The sequence below is a fragment of the Bombina bombina genome, chromosome 1 (genome assembly GCF_027579735.1).
Source record: "Bombina bombina isolate aBomBom1 chromosome 1, aBomBom1.pri, whole genome shotgun sequence".
NCBI lineage: Eukaryota > Metazoa > Chordata > Amphibia > Anura > Bombinatoridae > Bombina > Bombina bombina.
Window position 1 is genome coordinate 1,317,950,647 of NC_069499.1, and position 22,500 is coordinate 1,317,973,146.

A 22,500-nucleotide genomic window follows, 5' to 3' on the forward strand; every position below is an offset into this window, starting at 1 on the left:
AGTCAAATTTTTGAGGTAAGACAAAATATGATAATTTAAAGCATAATCCCAAATATGAAACTGACTGTCTGGAAATAAGGAAAGTTGAACATTCTGAGTCAAGGCAAATAAATGTTTGAATACATATATTTAGAACTTTATGAATAAAGTGCCCAACCATAGCTTAGAGTGTCACAGAAAATAAGACTTACTTACCCCAGGACACTCATCTACATGTTTGTAGAAAGCCAAACCAGTACTGAAACGAGAATCAGTAGAGGAAATGGTAAATATAAGAGTATATCGTCGATCTGAAAAGGGAGGTAAGAGATGAATCTCTACGACCGATAACAGAGAACCTTATGAAATAGACCCCGTAGAAGGAGATCACTGCATTCAATAGGCAATACTCTCCTCACATCCCTCTGACATTCACTGCACGCTGAGAGGAAAACCGGGCTCCAACTTGCTGCGGAGCGCATATCAACGTAGAATCTAGCACAAACTTACTTCACCACCTCCCTTGGAGGCAAAGTTTGTAAAACTGATTTGTGGGTGTGGTGAGGGGTGTATTTATAGGCATTTTAAGGTTTGGGAAACTTTGCCCCTCCTGGTAGGAATGTATATCCCATACGTCACTAGCTCATGGACTCTTGCCAATTACATGAAAGAAATATGCTTATATATAAATCGTTTTAGCCCAGAAAATGTCTACAGTCTTAAAAGCCCTTGTGAAGCCCTTTTTTTCTCTTCATGTAATAAAAATGGCTTACCGGATCCCATAGGGAAAATGACAGCTTCCAGCATTACATCGTCTTGTTAGAAATGTGTCATACCTCAAGCAGCAAAAGTCTGCTCCCTGTTTCCCCCAACTGAAGTTAATTCCTCTCAACAGTCCTGTGTGGAAACAGCCATCGATTTTAGTAACGGTTGCTAAAATCATTTTCCTCTTACAAACAGAAATCTTCATCTCTTTTCTGTTTCAGAGTAAATAGTACATACCAGCACTATTTTAAAATAACAAACTCTTGATTGAATAATAAAAACTACAGTTAAACACTAAAAAACTCTAAGCCATCTCCGTGGAGATGTTGCCTGTACAACGGCAAAGAGAATGACTGGGGAAGGCGGAGCCTAGGAGGGATCATGTGACCAGCTTTGCTGGGCTCTTTGCCATTTCCTGTTGGGGAGGAGAATATCCCACAAGTAAGGATGACGCCGTGGACCGGACACACCTATGTTGGAGAAATAATCCACACCCAAAATAAAGTTTAACGAAAAACATAAGCAGAAGATTCAAACTGAAACCGCTGCCTGAAGTACTTTTCTACCAAAAACTGCTTCAGAAGAAGAAAATACATCAAAATGGTAGAATTTAGTAAAAGTATGCAAAGAGGACCAAGTTGCTGCTTTGCAAATCTGATCAACCGAAGCTTCATTCCTAAACGCCCAGGAAGTAGAAACTGACCTAGTAGAATGAGCTGTAATTCTCTGAGGCGGAGTTTTACCCGACTCAACATAGGCAAGATGAATTAAAGATTTCAACCAAGATGCCAAAGAAATGGCAGAAGCTTTCTGGCCTTTTCTAGAACCGGAAAAGATAACAGACTAGAAGTCTTTCTGAAAGATTTAGTAGCTTCAACATAATATTTCAAAGCTCTAACAACATCCAAAGAATGCAACGATTTCTCCTTAGAATTCTTAGGATTAGGACATAATGAAGGAACCACAATTTCTCTACTAATGTTGTTGGAATTCACAACTTTAGGTAAAAATTCAAAAGAAGTTCGCAACACCGCCTTATCCTGATGAAAAATCAGAAAAGGAGACTCACAAGAAAGAGCAGATAATTCAGAAACTCTTCTGGCAGAAGAGATGGCCAAAAGGAACAAAACTTTCCAAGAAAGTAATTTAATGTCCAATGAATGCATAGGTTCAAACGGAGGAGCTTGAAGAGCCCCCAGAACCAAATTCAAACTCCAAGGAGGAGAAATTGACTTAATGACAGGTTTTATACGAACCAAAGCTTGTACAAAACAATGAATATCAGGAAGAATAGCAATCTTTCTGTGAAAAAGAACAGAAAGAGCAGAGATTTGTCCTTTCAAGGAACTTGCGGACAAACCTTTATCTAAACCATCCTGAAGAAACTGTAAAATTCTCGGAATTCTAAAAGAATGCCAAGAAAAATGATGAGAAATACACCAAGAAATATAAGTCTTCCAGACTCTATAATATATCTCTCTAGATACAGATTTACGAGCCTGTAACATAGTATTAATCACAGCGTCAGAGAAACCTCTTTGACAAAGAATCAAGCGTTCAATCTCCATACCTTTAAATTTAAGGATTTCAGATCCTGATGGAAAAAAGGACCTTGTGACAGAAGGTCTGGTCTTAACGGAAGAGTCCACGGTTGGCAAGAGGCCATCCGGACAAGATCCGCATACCAAAACCTGTGAGGCCATGCCGGAGCTACCAGCAGAACAAACGAGCATTCCTTCAGAATCTTGGAGATTACTCTTGGAAGAAGAACTAGAGGCGGAAAGATATAGGCAGGATGATACTTCCAAGGAAGTGATAATGCATCCACTGCCTCCGCCTGAGGATCCCGGGATCTGGACAGATACCTGGGAAGTTTCTTGTTTAGATGGGACGCCATCAAATCTATTTCTGGAAGTTCCCACATTTGAACAATCTGAAGAAATACCTCTGGGTGAAGAGACCATTCGCCCGGATGCAACGTTTGGCGACTGAGATAATCCGCTTCCCAATTGTCTACACCTGGGATATGAACCGCAGAGATTAGACAGGAGCTGGATTCCGCCCAAACCAAAATTCGAGATACTTCTTTCATAGCCAGAGGACTGTGAGTTCCTCCTTGATGATTGATGTATGCCACAGTTGTGACATTGTCTGTCTGAAAACAAATGAACGATTCTCTCTTCAGAAGAGGCCAAAACTGAAGAGCTCTGAAAATTGCACGGAGTTCCAAAATATTGATCGGTAATCTCACCTCCTGAGATTCCCAAACTCCTTGTGCCGTCAGAGATCCCCACACAGCTCCCCAACCTGTGAGACTTGCATCTGTTGAAATTACAGTCCAGGTCGGAAGCACAAAAGAAGCCCCCTGAATTAAACGATGGTGATCTGTCCACCACGTTAGAGAGTGTCGAACAATCGGTTTTAAAGATATTAATTGAGATATCTTTGTGTAATCCTTGCACCATTGATTCAGCATACAAAGCTGAAGAGGTTGCATGTGAAAACGAGCAAAGGGGATCGCGTCCGATGCAGCAGTCATAAGACCTAGAATTTCCATGCATAAGGCTACCGAAGGGAATGATTGTGACTGAAGGTTTCGACAAGCTGCCATCAGTTTTAGACGCCTCTTGTCTGTTAAAGACAGAGTCATGGACACTGAATCTATTTGGAAACCCAGAAAGGTTACCCTTGTCTGAGGAATCAATGAACTTTTTGGTAAATTGATCCTCCAACCATGATCTTGAAGAAACAACACAAGTCGATTCGTATGAAATTCTGCTAAATGTAAAGACTGAGCAAGTACCAAGATATCGTCCAAATAAGGAAATACCACAATACCCTGTTCTGATTACAGACAGAAGGGCACCGAGAACCTTTGTAAAAATTATTGGAGCTGTAGCAAGGCCAAACGGCAGAGCCACAAACTGGTAATGCTTGTCCAGAAAAGAGAATATCAGGAACCGATAATGATCCGGATGAATCGGAATATGCAGATATGCATCCTGTAAATCTATTGTGGACATATAATTCCCTTGCTGAACAAAAGGCAAGATAGTCCTTACAGTTACCATCTTGAACGTTGGTATCCTTACATAACGATTCAATATTTTTAGATCCAGAACTGGTCTGAAGGAATTCTCCTTCTTTGGTACAATGAAGAGATTTGAATAAAACCCCATCCCCTGTTCCTGAACTGGAACTGGCATAATTACTCCAGTCAACTCTAGATCTGAAACACAATTCAGAAATGCTTGAGCTTTTACTGGATTTACTGGGACACGGGAAAGAAAAAAATCTCTTTGCAGGAGGTCTCATCTTGAAACCAATTCTGTACCCTTCTGAAACAATGTTCTGAATCCAAAGATTGTGAACAGAATTGATCCAAATTTCTTTGAAAAAACGTAACCTGCCCCCTACCAGCTGAGCTGGAATGAGGGCCGCACCTTCATGTGGACTTAGAAGCAGGCTTTGCCTTTCTGGCTGGCTTGGATTTATTCCAGATTGGAGATGGTTTCCAAACTGAAACTGCTCCTGAGGATGAAGGATCAGGTTTTTGTTCTTTGTTGAAACGAAAGGAACGAAAACTATTATTAGCTCTGTTTTTACCCTTAGATTTTTTTATCCTGTGGTAAAAAGGTTCCTTTCCCACCAGTAACAGTTGAAATAATAGAATCCAACTGAGAACCAAATAATTTGTTACCCTGGAAAGAAATGGAAAGTAGAGTTGATTTAGAAGCCATATCAGCATTCCAAGTCTTAAGCCATAAAGCTCTTCTAGCTAAAATAGCTAGAGACATAAACCTGACATCAACTCTGATAATATCAAAGATGGCATCACAGATAAAATTATTAGCATGCTGAAGGAGAATAATAATATCATGAGAATCATGATGTGTTACTTGTTGCACTAAGGTTTCCAACCAAAAAGTTGAAGCTGCAGCAACATCAGCCAAAGATATAGCAGATCTAAGAAGATTACCTGAACACAGATAAGCTTTTCTTAGAAAGGATTCAATTTTCCTATCTAGAGGATCCTTAAACGAAGTACCATCTGACGTAGGAATAGTAGTACGTTTAGCAAGGGTAGAAATAGCCCCATCAACTTTAGGGATTTTGTCCCAAAATTCTAATCTGTCAGACGGCACAGGATATAATTGCTTAAAACGTTTAGAAGGAGTAAATGAATTACCCAATTTATCCCATTCTTTGGAAATTACTGCAGAAATAGCATTAGGAACAGGAAAAACTTCTGGAATAACCACAGGAGATTTAAATACCTTATCCAAACGTTTAGAATTAGTATCAAGAGGACCAGAATCCTCTATTTCTAAAGCAATTAGAACTTCTTTAAGTAAAGAACGAATAAATTCCATTTTAAATAAATATGAAGATTTATCAGCATCAACCTCTGAGACAGAATCCTCTGAACCAGAAGAGTCATCAGAATCAGAATGATGTTCATTTAAAAATTCATCTGTAGGGAGAGAAGTTTTAAAAGATTTTTACGTTTACTAGAAGGAGAAATAACAGACATAGCCTTCTTTATGGATTCAGAAACAAAATCTCTTATGTTATCAGGAACATTCTGCACCTTAGATGTTGAAGGAACTGCAACAGGCAATGGTACTTTACTAAAGGAAATATTATCTGCATTAACAAGTTTGTCATGACAATCAATACAAACAACAGCTGGAGGAATAGCTACCAAAAGTTTACAGCAGATACACTTAGCTTTGGTAGATCCAGCACTAGACAGCGATTTTCCTGTAGTATCTTCTGACTCAGATGCAACGTGAGACATCTTGCAATATGCAAGAGAAAAAACAACAACATATAAAGCAAAATTGATCAAATTCCTTAAATGACAGTTTCAGGAATGGGAAAAAATGCCAAAGAACAAGCTTCTAGCAACCAGAAGCAATGAAAAATGAGACTTAAATAATGTGGAGACAAAAGCGACGCCCATATTTTTTAGCGCCAAATAAGACGCCCACATTATTTGGCGCCTAAATGCTTTTTGGCGCCAAAAAAATGACGCCACATCCGGAACGCCGACATTTTTGGCGCAAAATAACGTCAAAAAATGACGCAACTTCCGGCGACACGTAAGACGCCGGAAACGGAAAATAATTTTTGCGCCAAAAAAGTCCGCGCCAAGAATGACGCAATAAAATGAAGCATTTTCAGCCCCCGCGAGCCTAACAGCCCACAGGGAAAATAGTCAAATTGAAGGTAAGAAAAAAATGAATAAATCAAATGCATTATCCCAAATATGAAACTGACTGTCTGAAAAATAAGGAAAGTTGAACATTCTGAGTCAAGGCAAATAAATGTTTGAATACATATATTTAGAACTTTATAAACAAAGTGCCCAACCATAGCTTAGAGTGTCACAGAAAATAAGATTTACTTACCCCAGGACACTCATCTACATGTTTGTAGAAAACCAAACCAGTACTGAAACGAGAATCAGCAGAGGTAATGGTATATATAAGAGTATATCGTCGATCTGAAAAGGGAGGTAAGAGATGAATCTCTACGACCGATAACAGAGAACCTATGAAATAGACCCCGTAGAAGGAGATCACTGCATTCAAATAGGCAATACTCTCCTCACATCCCTCTGACATTCACTGCACGCTGAGAGGAAAACCGGGCTCCAACTTGCTGCGGAGCGCATATCAACGTAGAATCTAGCACAAACTTACTTCACCACCTCCATCGGAGGCAAAGTTTGTAAAACTGAATTGTGGGTGTGGTGAGGGGTGTATTTATAGGCATTTTGAGGTTTGGGAAACTTTGCCCCTCCTGGTAAGAATGTATATCCCATACGTCACTAGCTCATGGACTCTTGCTAATTACATGAAAGAAATCTCAATTTATAGAGACACTGAACCCAAATTTTTTTCTTTTGTGATTCAGATAGAGCATGCAATTTTAAGCAACTTTCTAATTTAATCCTATTATCAAATTTTCTTTATTCTCTTGGTATCTTTATTTGAAATGCAAGAATGTAAGTTTAGATGCTGGCCCATTTTTGGTGAACAACCTTGGTTGTCCTTGCTGATTGATGGATAAATTCATCCACCAATAAAAAAGTGCTGTCCAGAGTCCTGAACCAAGAAAAAAACTTTGATGCCTTCTTATTCAAATACAGACAGCAAGAGAATGAAGAAAAATTGATAATAGGCGTAAATCAGAAAGTTGCTTAAAATTACATGCTCTATCTGAATCACAAAAGAAAAATATGGGTTCAGTGTCCCTTTAAAGTAATGTTGGAGAGGATAAACAGACACTGAATAGGATGATTTATGTAGGCAAGGAAATCTGCCACACTAAAGACCACTGACTCACACAGAAGACAAACGTTTGTTATTACACATTCTCTGAAGCACATAGACAGAAAACTTTTGCAAGCAGTCAGTCTCTAAAGAAACAAAGGAAGAGCAGAGTCTAACTCGGGGTTGTGCTGTCCAGTCACCCGTCCTGCTTTCAGAGCCATTGCTTGCAGAGAGTAAAGGAATGTGAACAGTATATTCAACGGAACACTTGTAATGGTAAAGGCTTTAGTAACCCTTTTACCAGCCATAAGTCTGACCCAATCTGGATCTACAAGATTGGTCTGTCTTTAAAAGTGAAGTATGTGTAACTCCAGTCAAATACAACTGCAAATCACTAACTGGGTGATGCACCCAGGAATATGACCCGGGGAGAACACTGGAGATGGCATGATCTAGGTATCTCTTCAACATAGAATAAACTTGATCATAGAAGAAAAATGCAATAATTAACATTTGGGTTTCATGTCCTTTTAATGCCCTTCACCAATCATTTTCTTATAACATACTGCAGTTTTGACTAACACTGTTAAAACAAGTTTACATGAATATAAGTGTTTAGATCCCATTTAAAGCAGTTACTTTCAACATATAGCTAGGACATGGTTCATTAAGATGTATTATACAAGAATGTCACATTCACTGCTTCCTATTTCCCATAATGGTTTTAATTAGTAATACATGTGGGAAGTGCTAATATTTTTTATCGCTAGTGGTACAAAATAGAGTACACACGCTATGTGAACATGCTTATGCTTATTTTCATCTCTTACATGTGAAGTCTTGAGATGAATGACTGATATGTGCACACCACACATACCATCCACTTTTATATCTATTTCACGTATGGGACAGTTTAAAATCAAAGCAATTTTGGAGAAATATAGCAATCTTTTAGGTCAAATAAGGAACATATTTTCAGACAACAAAATGGCTATTAAACAAATATAGAAGTAAAATGTTAGAAGTTACATTAATATATCTAGTTATATCCTTTAATTTACTTACTGACTATGCCTTCCACAGCATCATGTTGAACAAACTTGACATTGGAGATCTTTATGTGTGCACCTGTACAATCCACAAAATAATCTCCTTTTCCCCTTTTTTCAATGATAATATCATCTGGAAGCCCGTAGCCTGTGGAAAAGAAGAGGGGAAATACATTATCAAAGTAATTTACTAAATCTCCAACATCAGCTTTCATATATGCTGAAACTTAGTATGTATGTGTATATATATATATATATATATATATATATATATATATATATATATATATATATATATATATATATATAAATATAATGGTACGTAAGACAAAGCACTCTCTGGACTTCAGACATCAAGCGTGAAAAAATTATTTTAATGTGACGTTTCGGGACTTCAAACGTCCCTTCCTCTGACAAACGAAAAATACAAATAAACAGGCTTATAAAGGCATACATAACCCTCCCCCAGGTGAAACTCCAATCACTGGAGATCGTGCGCAAAATTCATGGACAAAACCAACATAGTGTTAAGGTGAACTCTTATTCACATATAATGTAAATGGCCCTGTTATAAATGGGTCAATAATCAAATTTAAGAAAAACTAAAATTTATGCTTACCTGATAAATTACTTTCTTTTACGATATGACGAGTCAACAGATTTCATCCTTACTTGTGGGATATTAACCTCCTGCTAACAGGAAGTGGCAAAGAGCACCACAGCAGAGCTGTATATATAGCCCCTCCCCTTCCCCTCCACCCTCAGTCATTCGGCCGAAGGTATAGGAAGCGAAAAAGGAAAGGCTAAAAAGGTGCAGAGGTGACTGAAGTTTACAAAAAATATAAAAAAAACTGTATTAAAAAGAACAGGGTGGGCCGTGGACTCGTCATATCGTAAAAGAAAGTAATTTATCAGGTAAGCATAAATTTAGTTTTCTTTTACAAAGATATGACGTGTGGGAAACCAATACCAAAGCAATAGGACACGGATGAAAGGAAGGGACAAGACAGGAACCTAAATGGAAGGCACCACTGCTTGAAGAACCTTTCTCCCAAAGATAGCCTCAGAAGAAGCAAAAGTATCAAATTTGGAAAATTTGGAAAAAGTGTGAAGGGACGGCCAAGTCGCAGCCTTACAAATCTGTTCCACAGATGCATCGTTATTAAAAGCCCATGTGGAAGCCACAGCCCTAGAAGAATGAGCCGTAATTCTTTCAGGAGGCTGCTGTCCAGCATTCTCATATGCCAGGCGGATGATACTTCTCAGCCAAAAAGAAAGAGAGGTAGCCGTAGCTTTCTGACTCCTACGCTTTCCAGAATAAACAACGAATAATGAAGATGATTGACGGAAATCCATAGTTGCCTGTAAGTAAAACTTTAAGGCACAGACCACGTCCAAGTTATGTAACAGACGCTCCTTCTTAGAAGAAGGATTAGGACACAAGGAAGGAACAACAATTTCCTGATTAATATTCTTATTCGAAACAACCATAGGAAGGAACCCAGGTTTGGTACGTAAAAACCACCTTATCGGAATGAAATATGAGATAAGGCGAATCACACTGTAATGCTGAAAGCTCAGAAACTCTTTGAGCAGAAGAAATAGCAACCAAAAACAGAACTTTCCAAGATAATAATTTAATATATATGGAATACATAGGTTCAAACGGAAACCCTTGCAGAACTCGAAGAACTAAATTCAAACTCCAGGGAGGAGTAATAGGTCTAAATACAGGCTTAATTCTAGATAGAGCCTGACAAAAAGACTGAACATCTGATACATTTGCCAAACGTTTGTGAAACAGAATTGACAAAGCTGAAATTTGTCCCTTTAAGGAACTTGCTGATAACCCTTTCTCCAATCCTTCTTGGAGAAAAAACAAAATCCTAGGAATCATAACTTTACTCCATGAGTAACCCTTGGATTCACACCAAAAACATAATTTATGTAAGAACTTGATAAATTCATTTCTTTCATATTAGCAAGAGTCCATGAGCTAGTGACGTATGGGATATACATTCCTACCAGGAGGGGCAAAGTTTTCCAAACCTCAAAATGCCTATAAATAAACCCCTCACCACACCCACAAATCAGTTTAACGTATAGCCAAGAAGTGGGGTGATAAGAAAAAAAAGTGCGAAAGCATAAAAAATAAGGAATTGGAATAATTGTGCTTTATACAAAAAAATCAAAACCACCACAAAAAAGGGTGGGCCTCATGGACTCTTGCTAATATGAAAGATGAATTTATCAGGTAAGTTCTTACATAAATTATGTTTTCTTTCATGTAATTAGCAAGAGTCCATGAGCTAGTGACGTATGGGATAATGACTACCCAAGATGTGGATCTTCCACGCAAGAGTCACTAGAGAGGGAGGGATAAAATAAAGACGGCCAATTCCGCTGAAAAAAATCCACACCCAAAATAAAGTTTAAATCTTATAATGAAAAAAACTGAAATTATAAGCAGAAGAATCAAACTGAAACAGCTGCCTGAAGTACTTTTCTACCAAAAACTGCTTCAGAAGAAGAGAAAACATCAAAATGGTAGAATTTAGTAAAAGTATGCAAAGAAGACCAAGTGGTTGCTTTGCAAATCTGATCAACTGAAGCTTCATTCCTACACGCCCAGGAAGTAGAAACTGACCTAGTAGAATGAGCTGTAATCCTTTGAGGCAGAGTTTTACCCGACTCGAAATAGGCATGATGAAACAAAGATTTTAACCAAGATGCCAAAGAAATGGCAGAAGCCTTCTGACCTTTCCTAGAACCGGAAAAGATAACAAATAGACTAGAAGTCTTTCGGAAATCCTTAGTAGCTTCAACATAATATTTCAAAGCTCTAACTACATCCAAAGAATGCAACGAGTTTTCCTTAGAATTCTTAGGATTAGGACACAATGAAGGAACCACAATTTCTCTACTAATGTTGTTAGAATTCACAACCTTAGGTAAAAATTTAAAAGAAGTTCGCAACACCGCCTTATCCTGATGAAAAATCAGAAAAGGAGACTCACAAGAAAGAGCAGATAATTCAGAAACTCTTCTAGCAGAAGAGATGGCCAAAAGAAACAAAAACTTTCCAAGAAAGTAATTTAATGTCCAGCGAATGCATAGGTTCAAACGGAGGAGCTTGAAGAGCCCCCAGAACCAAATTCAAACTCCAAGGAGGAGAAATTGACTTAACAGGTTTTATACGAGCCAAAGCTTGTACAAAACAATGAATATCAGGAAGACTAGCAATCTTTCTGTGAAAAAGAACAGAAAGAGCAGAGATTTGACCTTTCAAGGAACTTGCAGACAAACCTTATCCAAACCATCCTGAAGAAACTGTAAAATTCTAGGAATTCTAAAAGAATGCCAAGAAAAATGATGAGAAAAACACCAAGAAATGTAAATCTTCCAGACTCGATAATATATCTTCTTAGATACAGTTTTACGAGCCTGTAACATAGTATTAATCACAGAGTCAGAGAAACCTCTATGACTGAGAATCAAGCGTTCAATCTCCATACCTTCAAATTTAAGGATTTGAGAACCTGATGGAAAAAAGGACCTTGCGATAGAAGGTCTGGTCTTAACGGAAGAGTCCACGGTTGGCAAGTGGCCATCCGGACAAGATCCGCATACCAAAACCTGTGAGGCCATGCTGGAGCCACCAGCAGAATAAACGAACGTTCCTTTAGAATCTTGGAAAAAGAACTATAGGCGGAAAGATATAGGCAGGATGATACTTCCAAGGAAGTGACAATGCATCCACTGCTTCCGCCTGAGGATCCCTGGATCTGGACAGATACCTGGGAAGCTTCTTGTTTAGATGAGAAGCAATCAGATCTATTTCTGGAAGTCCCCATATTTGAACAATCTGAAGAAATACCTCTGGGTGAAGAAACCATTCGCCCGGATGTAGCGTTTGGCGACTGAGATAATCCGCTTCCCAATTGTCTATACCTGGGATATGAACTGCAGAAATTAGACAGGAGCTGGATTCCGCCCATACAAGTATTCGAGAGACTTCTTTCATAGCCAGAGGATTGTAAGTTCCTCCTTGATGATTGACATATGCCACGGTTGTGACATCGTCCGTCTAGAAACAAATGAACGACTCTCTCTTTAGAAGAGGCCACGACTGAAGAGCTCTGAAAATTGCACGGAGTTCCAAAAATGTTGATTGGTAATCTCGCCTCCTGAGATTCCCAAACCCCTTGTGCTGTCAGAAACCCCCATACAGCTCCCCAACCTGTCAGACTTGCATCTGTTGAGATCACAGTCTAGGTTGGAAGAACAAAAGAAGCCCCCTGAACTAAACAATGGTGGTCTGTCCACCACGTCAGAGTGTCGAACAATCGGTTTTAAAGATATTAAATGAGATATCTTTGTATAATCCCTGCACCACTGGTTCAGCATACAGAGCTGAAGAGGTCGCATGTGAAAACGAGCAAAGGGAATCGCGTCCAATGCAGCAGTCATAAGACCTAGAATTTCCATGCATAAGGCTACCGAAGGGAAAGATTGAGACTGAAGGTTTCGATAAGCTGAAACCAATTTCAGACGCCTCTTGTCCGTCAGAGACAGAATCAAGAACACTGAATCTATCAGGAAACCTAAAAAGGTTACCCTTGTCTGAGGAATCAAACGAACTTTTTGGTAAATTGATCCTCCAACCATGTTCTTGAAGAAACAACACTTATAAAAGACTGGAAAGGTTCTTTCTAGTGAAAATGAGCAAAGGGAATTGAATCCAATGCTGTGGCCATAAGACCTAAAACTTCTATGCATATATAGCAACTGAAGGAAATAATAGAGACTAAAGGTACCGATAGACGGAACCCAATAACATTATCCCTTGTCTGATAGAGACAAGGACAGTGACACAAACTATCTGGAAACCTAAAAAAGTTGACCATTGTGTGAGGAATCAAGAGCTTTTGAAAAGAAGATCCTCTAACTATGTCCTGAAGAGTAAGTGAATCATATGAGATTCCGCATCCTCAGAAAATAATCTGAATGAAAACAGAAAAATGAAAATATGCATTTATTGTATCTAATGAAAACAAATAATGCTATCAAAGACCATAAAAAGGCAAAATAGTTGGAATAAAACTCCAAAACCCGGTACCTCAAAAGGAACTGGAAGAAATACCCCAGAAGATTCCAGGTCTGAGCAGCGCTCGAACCCCATGGGTGCCCAGCCATTTTTCAACAGTACCCAAAATATATAGGACAGAGACACACTTAAAGAAAGTGTTAGCCTTACTGGAATAAAATCAAAGAAATTTGGACAAAATAAATTTCAAAGAAGCCTTAACCTGCCCCTTAACAGCCAAGCTGGAATACGGCACACGTACATCGCAAAATTAGGGAGCTGATTTCGAACTCCAATTATAGACATGTTACTTGGGAAAGAACTCAGGAATTCGTTCCTTAATAAGAACAACCAAACTAGTATAAGCTTAAAGTTTTAGTCTTAGAACTCAACCTTGAAGCCCAGAGTAACAGTTAAGAATTGAATCCAATTATAAAACAAATAATTGATTATCTTAGATCTAAAGAAATATGGATTTTTTTTTTTTTTTTTTAAAAATCACAAAATTCTTCTAGCTAAAAAAGCTAAAGACATAGATTAACCCTCATTTGCGAAAATATTCAATAAAATGAAGACACAAATGAAATTATTAGCATGATAGTCCAGTTTAAAGGACCAGCCAATACAGTGGACTTGCATAATCAATAAATGCAAAACAACAAGACAAATGCAACAGCACCTAGTCTAGTAAATGTTGTCTCTTAACAATGCTAAAATAAATCATAATCTGATACTTGATCTTAAAGTAAACAGAGAAAATGAAGCAATTGCAATATCCAAATAAATCACAGGACCAAGAAAAGTACCTGAAACTAAATAATTTTCCATAAATAAGATACAACTATCTAAAGGAAAATAAATACTATTTTGCTATAGAAACAATAGCATAATTAGTAGAATTAGAGATAGCCCCAATAAATTGGAGAAACCTCCAAATTGAGTTTAACTGCTGGCAAAGAATATAGTTTAAAACCTTTGAAGAATGAATAAAAGAAAATTCTCAGCCTATTCTATTCCCTAGTATAGGGAATTGGAAAGAAAACCTCTGAAGAAAAAAATAGGCAGAAATAATGTCAGCTAGTCTTAAAGAACTAGTTACCTTAATATCCAAAATAATCAACACCTTTTCAACAAAGAAAAAATGTACTTTAATAATAGAAAAATAATAAAAAAGTAGATTTGTTAGTGTCAATATCTGATGAAGAAAATTTCTGAAAGAGAAAAAAACATCATCAGAGAAGGATAAATTAGTATGTTGTTGGTCATTTGAAACTTCAATAATTAAAAAAGAAGTGAAAAAGACCTAAAAATTTTATTAGAAGGCATGAAGTCAGACAAAGCCTTTAACATAGAATGAGAAAAATATTTCTTATAAGTCTTCTAAATATTTCTTGTAAGAAAAGAAAATATATAAAGCATAAATACTAATGGATTCCGCATGTAAAAATATAACATAATAACTTATTACAAACCATAGCTAAAGATAAACATTTATAACATTTAAAATAAATTAACTTAGCTTTGGTAGAACTGAAACTCAGTTAAGCGTTTTTCCAAAAGTGGCTTCTGATTCAGAATCCATCTGAGACATCTTGCAATATGTAATAGAAAAAACAACACATAAAGCAAAATTGATCAAATTCCTTAAATGACAGTTTCAGGAATGGGAAAAAAATGCCAATGAACAAGCTTCTAGCAACCAGAAGCAATAAATAATGAGACTTAAATATTGTGGAGACAACAATGACGCTCAAATTTTTTAGCGCCAAAAAAGCCGCCCACATTATTTGGCGCCTAAATGCCACATCCGGAACGCCGACATTTTTTGGCGCAAAAACGTCAAAAAAATTACGCAACTTCCGGCGACACGTATGACGCCGGAAATTACAAGAAAATTTTTGCGCCAAGAAAGTCCGCGCCAAGAATGACGCATTAAAATGAAGCATTTTCAGCCCCCGCGAGCCTAACAGCCCACAGGTAAGAAAAAATTTAATTATTCATATGCATTATCCCAAATATGAAACTGACTGTCTGAAAATAAGGAACGTTGAACATCCTGAATCAAGGCAAATAAATGTTTAAACACATATATTTAGAACTTTATATAAAAGTGCCCAACCATAGCTTAGAGTGTCACAGAAAATAAGACTTACTTACCCCAGGACACTCATCTACATGTAGTAGAAAGCCAAACCAGTACTGAAACGACAATCAGTAGAGGTAATGGTATATATAAGAGTATATCGTCGATCTGAAAAGGGAGGTAAGAGATGAATCTCTACGACCGAAAACAGAGAACCTATGAAATAGACCCCGTAGAAGGAGATCATTGAATTCAAATAGGCAATACTCTCTTCACATCCCTCTGACATTCACTGCACGCTGAGAGGAAAACCGGGCTCCAACCTGCTGCGGAGCGCATATCAACGTAGAATCTAGCACAAACTTACTTCACCACCTCCACAGGAGGCAAAGTTTGTAAAACTGATTTGTGGGTGTGGTGAGGGGTGTATTTATAGGCATTTTCAGGTTTGAGAAACTTTGCCCCTCCTGGTAGGAATGTATATCCCATACGTCACTAGCTCATGGACTCTTGCTAATTACATGAAAAGATATTTACGCCATATCTTATGATAGATTTTTCTAGTGACAGGCTTTCTAGCCTGTATCAAAGTATTGATAACTGAACCAGAGAATCCTCGCTTCGATAAAATCAAATGTTCAATCTCCACGCAGTCAGTTGCAGAGAAATTAGATTTGGATGTTGGAAAAGACCTTGAATGAGAAGGTCCTGTTTCAACTGAAGTTTCCACGGTGGCAGAGAGGACATGTCCACTAGATCCACATACCAAGTCCTGCGAGGACACGCAGGCGCTATCAGGATCACTGAAGCTCTCTCCTGTTTGATTTGAGCAATCACGCGTGGGAGGAGAGGAAACGACGGAAACACATAAGCTAGGCTGAACAACAAAGGTACTGCCAAGGCATCTATCAGTTCAGCCTGAGGATCCCTATCTTGGAAGCTTGGCATTCTGAAGAGATGCCATCAAAACCAATTCCGGTCTGCCCCATCTGAGAATCAATGAGGCAAATACCTCCGAGTGAAGTTCCCACTCCCCCGGATGAAAAGTCTGTTGACTTAGAAAATCTGCTTCCCAGTTCTCTACCCCTGAGATGTAGATCGCTGACAGATGACAAGAGTGGGCTTCTACCCAACTGATTATCTTGGATACTTCTACCATCGCTAAGGAACTCCTTGTTCCCCCCTGATGATTAACATATTCCACAGTCGTTATGTTGTCCGACTGGAATCTGATGAATTTAATTTGACCGAAGCCAACTGAGGCCACGCCTGAAGCGCATAGAATATTGCTCTCAGTTCCAGAATATTGATTGGAAGTAGAGACTCCACCTGAGTCCAAACACCCTGAGCCTTCAGGGAGTTCAAAACTGCACCCCAGCCCAGAAGGCTGGCATCTGTTGTCACTATCGCCCACAAGGGTTTGCGGAAACAAGTCCCCTGGGACAAATGATCTGGCCACAACCACCAAAGAAGAGAGTTTCTGGTCTCTTGATCCAGAATTATCTTTGGAGATAAATCTGCATAATCCCCATTCCACTGACCGAGCATGCACAGTTGCAGTGGTCTGAGATGAAAGCGAGCAAACGGAACGATGTCCATTGCTGCTACCATTAATCCGATTAACTCCATACACTGAGCCACTGATGGCCGAGGAATGGACAGAAGTGCTCGGCAAGTATTCAAAATCTTTGATTTTCTGACCTCCGTCAGAAATACTTTCATGGCTACCGAGTCTATCAGAGTTCCCAGAAAAGGAAACCTTATCTGTGGAACAAGTGAACTCTTCTCTATGTTCACCTTCCAGCCGTGAGTTCTCAGAAAAGACAACACTGTGTCCGTGTGAGATTTTGTCAGATGAAATGATGACGCCTTTATCAGAATATCGTCCAGATAAGGTGCCACCGCTATCCCTTGCGGTCTGAGAACCGCCAAAAGAGACCTTAGAACCTTTGTGAAGATTCTGGGTGCTGTGGCCAAACCGAAAGGAAGAGCCACGAACTGATAATGTTTGTCCAAGAAGGCAAACCTTAGAAACCGATGATCATCTTTGTGGATTGGAATATGAAGGTAAGCATCCTTCAAATCCACGGTACTCATATATTTACCCTCCTGGATCATTGGCAAAATCGTTCAAATTTTCTCCATCTTGAATGATGGAACTCTTAGAAATTTGTTTAGACACTTGAAGTCCAAAATGGGTCTGAAAGTTCCCTCTTTTTTGGGGACCATAAAAAGGCTTGAGTAAAACCCCTGTCCCTGTTCCAATTTTGGAACAGGACAGATTATTCCCATAGTAAAAAGGTATATTACACAGCGTCCTTGAATTCCAATTGATAACCGTGGGTCACTATTTCTAGTGCCCAGGAATCCTGAACATCACTTGCCCAAGCCTGAGCAAAGAAAGAAAGTCTGCCCCCTACTAGCTCCGGTTCCGGGGCCACCCCTTCATGCTGCTTTGTGGAAGAAGAAGAAGCGGGTGGTCCTCCTTTAAAGTTTCGAAGGGAATGAAAATTATTTTGTTTACACCTCATTTAACCGACCTATCCTGAGGTAGGGCATGGCCCTTACCTCCTGTAATATCAGAAATGATCTCCTTCAATTCTGGCCCAAAAAGGGTCTTACCTTTAAAGGGAATAGCTAAAAGCTTATGTTTTGATGACACATCAGCAGACCAAGATTTGAGCCACAATGCTCTACGTGCTAAAATAGCAAATCCTGCATTTTTTTCCGCTAATTTAGCAATTTGAAAAGCGGCATCAGTAATAAAATAATTAGCTAGCTTAAGAGCCTTAATTCTATCTAGAATGTCATCTAATGGAGTCTCAACCTTAAGAGACTCTTCTAGAGCCTCAAACCAAAAAAGCTGCTGCAGTAGTTACTGGAACAATGCAAGCTGTAGGTTGTAAAAGAAATCCCCGATTAACAAATACTTTCTTAGTAGACCCTCTAATTTCTTATCCATAGGATCCTTGAAAGCACAACTATCCTCAATGGGTATAGTAGTACACTTAGCTAGGGAAGATATAGCTCCCTCTACCTTAGGGACCGCTTGCCATGAGTCCCGAATGGTATCTGATATAGGAAACATTTTCTTAAAATTAGGAGAGGGAGAAAACGGTATACCTGGTCTATCCCATTCCTTACTAATAATTTCCGAAATTCTCTTAGGAACAGGAAAAACATCAGTGTAAGTAGGAACTTCCAAATATTTATCCATTTTACACAATCTCTCTGGAGGAATCACAATAGGATCACAATCATCCAGGGTTGTTAAAACCTCCCTAAGCAACAGGCAGAGGTGTTCAAGCTTAAATTTAAATGACATAGCATCCGAATCTGTCTGAGGCAAAAACATTCAGAAATTTCACCCTCAGACAGTAATTCCCTGATCCCCAACTCAGAGCACTGTGAGGGAACATCGGAAATAGCTAATAAAGCATCAGAGGATTTAGTATTTACATTAATACTTGACCTACTGCGTTTACCCTGCAACACTGGTAATTTAGACAATACCTCTGTAAGGGTAGTTGACATAACTGCAGCCATCTCCTGCAGAGTAAAGGAATTAGACGCACTAGAAGTACTAGGCGTCACTTGTGTGGGCATAAAAGGTTGTGACACTTGGGGAGAATTGGATGGCATATCCTGATTCTCTTCAGACTGAGAATCATCCCTACGCACACTTACTTTATTTAAAATATGCTTTTTACATTGTAAAGCCCTTTCATTACAAAAGTTACACAATGTTAGAAGGGGTTGCACAATAGCTTCTAAACACATAGAACAATGAGAAACTTCAATGTCAGACATGTTGAACAGACTAGTAATACCTCAAAAGTCGATGAAACACTTATTTATAGCATAAAATAAACATTAGAAAAAACGTGTACCGTGCCTTTAAGAAAAGAAAAAGTGAACAATTTTTCCAAAATGCACAAAAAAACGTTAAATTATTCCCAAATTTAACTTAATATCGTTGGTTAATCCAAAAATTACTGCACCCAGAAACAAGGGCAGAAATAAGGCTTTAGAAGTACATATATCAACATGTAGTCAAAAGATAGATAAAAATATACCCTGCACCTCGCCACAGCTCTGCTGTGGAGCCTACCTGCCCCCAGGGTACTTTGAATCAAGTTTCCAACCCTTCAGACCAGCTACACTGTCCAGGAGCCACCAAGCTACTGTTTGCTGCTGCTAAGCCTGAAGAAATTGCGCCAAAATAGGCTCTGCCCCTTAAGGTCAAAAGTTGAAGTAGGCCCAAACAACACCGCATGGAAATGCGGTTTTGCACTAAAGTAAAAATACACACACAATATAACCCTCAAGCATAAAACCAATAAGTTTTAAATGCCAAAAATAAAAAACATAACACATTGTTTTTTATATTGTCTCCCATGTCACATAATGCCCAAATATCAACTAATGATAAATATAAAATAGGGACTCCAGTAACACCCCTCTTATTAAAATAGGTTTTACTGCTTACCCCATTCCCATACAGGGAAATAATGCCAGCCAGTTCTGATACACCAAGTCTCCTCAGAAAAAAAGACTGCACGTACCTTAATGCTGCTTGTAGCATGAAACCGGTCTCCACACTGAAGATATCTCACGTTACCTTCAGAAGTCTTGTGGGAACCAGCGTGGATCTTAGTTACAAATGCTAAGATCATCAAACCTCAGGGCAGAAATCTTCTTCCATATCCCCCTGAGGAAAATAGTACGCACCGGTACCATTTAAAATAAAAAACAGAATTTATGTTTACCTGATAAATTACTTTCTCCAACGGTGTGTCCGGTCCACGGCGTCATCCTTACTTGTGGGATATTCTCTTCCCCAACAGGAAATGGCAAAGAGCCAGCAAAGCTGGTCACATGATCCCTCCTAGGCTCCGCCTACCCCAGTCATTCGACCGACGTTAAGGAGGAATATTTGCATAGGAGAAACCATATGATACCGTGGTGACTGTAGTTAAAGAAAAAAAAAAAAATTATCAGACCTGATTAAAAAACCAGGGCGGGCCGTGGACCGGACACACCGTTGGAGAAAGTAATTTATCAGGTAAACATAAATTCTGTTTTCTCCAACATAGGTGTGTCCGGTCCACGGCGTCATCCTTACTTGTGGGAACCAATACCAAAGCTTTAGGACACGGATGAAGGGAGGGAGCAAATCAGGTCACCTAAATGGAAGGCACCACGGCTTGCAAAACCTTTCTCCCAAAAATAGCCTCAGAAGAAGCAAAAGTATCAAACTTGTAAAATTTGGTAAAAGAGTGCAGTGAAGACCAAGTCGCTGCCCTACATATCTGATCAACAGAAGCCTCGTTCTTGAAGGCCCATGTGGAAGCCACAGCCCTAGTGGAAGGAGCTGTGATCCTTTCAGGAGGCTGCCGTCCGGCAGTCTCGTAAGCCAATCTGATGATGCTTTTAATCCAAAAAGAGAGAGAGGTAGAAGTTGCTTTTTGACCTCTCCTTTTACCAGAATAAACAACAAACAAGGAAGATGTTTGTCTAAAATCCTTTGTAGCATCTAAATAGAATTTTAGAGCGCGAACAACATCCAAATTGTGCAACAAACGTTCCTTCTTCGAAACTGGTTTCGGACACAGAGAAGGCACGACTATCTCCTGGTTAATGTTTTTGTTAGAAACAACTTTTGGAAGAAAACCAGGTTAGTACGTAAAACCACCTTATCTGCATGGAACACCAGATAAGGAGGAGAACACTGCAGAGCAGATAATTCTGAAACTCTTCTAGTAGAAGAAATTGCAACCAAAAACAAAACTTTCCAAGATAATAACTTAATATCAACGGAATGTAAGGGTTCAAACGGAACCCCCTGAAGAACTGAAAGAACTAAGTTGAGACTCCAAGGAGGAGTCAAAGGTTTGTAAACAGGCTTGATTCTAACCAGAGCCTGAACAAAGGCTTGAACATCTGGCACAGCTGCCAGCTTTTTGTGAAGTAACACAGACAAGGCAGAAATCTGTCCCATCAAGGAACTTGCAGAAAATCCTTTTTCCAATCCTTCTCGAAGGAAGGATAGACTCTTAGGAATCTTAACCTTGTCCCAAGGGAATCCTTTAGATTCACACCAACAGATATATTTTTTCCAAATTTTGTGGTAAATTTTTCTAGTTACAGGCTTTCTGGCCTGAACAAGAGTATCAATAACAGAATCTGAGAACCCTCGCTTTGATAAGATCAAGCGTTCAATCTCCAAGCAGTCAGCTGGAGTGGGACCAGATTCGGATGTTCGAACGGACCTTGAACAAGAAGGTCTCGTCTCAAAGGTAGCTTCCATGGTGGAGCCGATGACATATTCACCAGATCTGCATACCAAGTCCTGCGCGGCCACGCAGGAGCTATCAAGATCACCGACGCCCTCTCCTGATTGATCCTGGCTACCAGCCTGGGGATGAGAGGAAACGGCGGGAATACATAGGCTAGTTTGAAGGTCCAAGGTGCTACTAGTGCATCTACTAGAGTCGCCTTGGGATCCCTGGATCTGGACCCGTAGCAAGGAACCTTGAAGTTCTGACGAGAGGCCATCAGATCCATGTCTGGAATGCCCCACAGTTAAGTGATTTGGGCAAAGATTTCCGGATGGAGTTCCCACTCCCCCGGATGCAATGTCTGACGACTCAGAAAATCCGCTTCCCAATTTTCCACTCCTGGGATGTGGATTGCAGACAGGTGGCAGGAGCGAGTCTCCGCCCATTGAATGATTCTGGTCACTTCTTCCATCGCCAGGGAACTCCTTGTTCCCCCCTGATGGTTGATGTACGCAACAGTCGTCATGTTGTCTGATTGAAACCGTATGAACTTGGCCCTCGCTAGCTGAGGCCAAGCCTTGAGAGCATTGAATATCGCTCTCAGTTCCAGAATATTTATCGGTAGAAGAGATTCTTCCCGAGACCAAAGACCCTGAGCTTTCAGGGATCCCCAGACCGCGCCCCAGCCCATCAGACTGGCGTCGGTCGTGACAATGACCCACTCTGGTCTGCGGGAGGTCACCCCTTGTGACAGGTTGTCCAGGGACAGCCACCAACGGAGTGAGTCTCTGGTCCTCTGATTTACTTGTATCTTCGGAGACAAGTTGATTGAATAATAAAAACTACAGTTAAACACTAAAAAACTCTAAGCCATCTCCGTGGAGATGTTGCCTGTACAACGGCAAAGAGAATGACTGTGGTAGGCGGAGCCTAGGAGGGATCATGTGACCAGCTTTGCTGGCTCTTTGCCATTTCC

At 39.5% G+C, this 22,500-nt stretch overlaps 1 protein-coding gene across 1 annotated transcript in view; it reads right to left on the bottom strand.

The window, feature by feature from the left end:
* The window catches only part of SHCBP1 (SHC binding and spindle associated 1), a 422,105-nt gene that overhangs the window by 184,702 nt on the left and 214,903 nt on the right, over positions 1 to 22,500 (bottom strand). Inside the window, exon 8 of the mRNA XM_053719355.1 lies at positions 8,095 to 8,222. Within this exon, the coding sequence (XP_053575330.1) occupies positions 8,095 to 8,222 (128 nt within the window). The remainder of the gene's footprint in view (positions 1 to 8,094; positions 8,223 to 22,500) is intronic.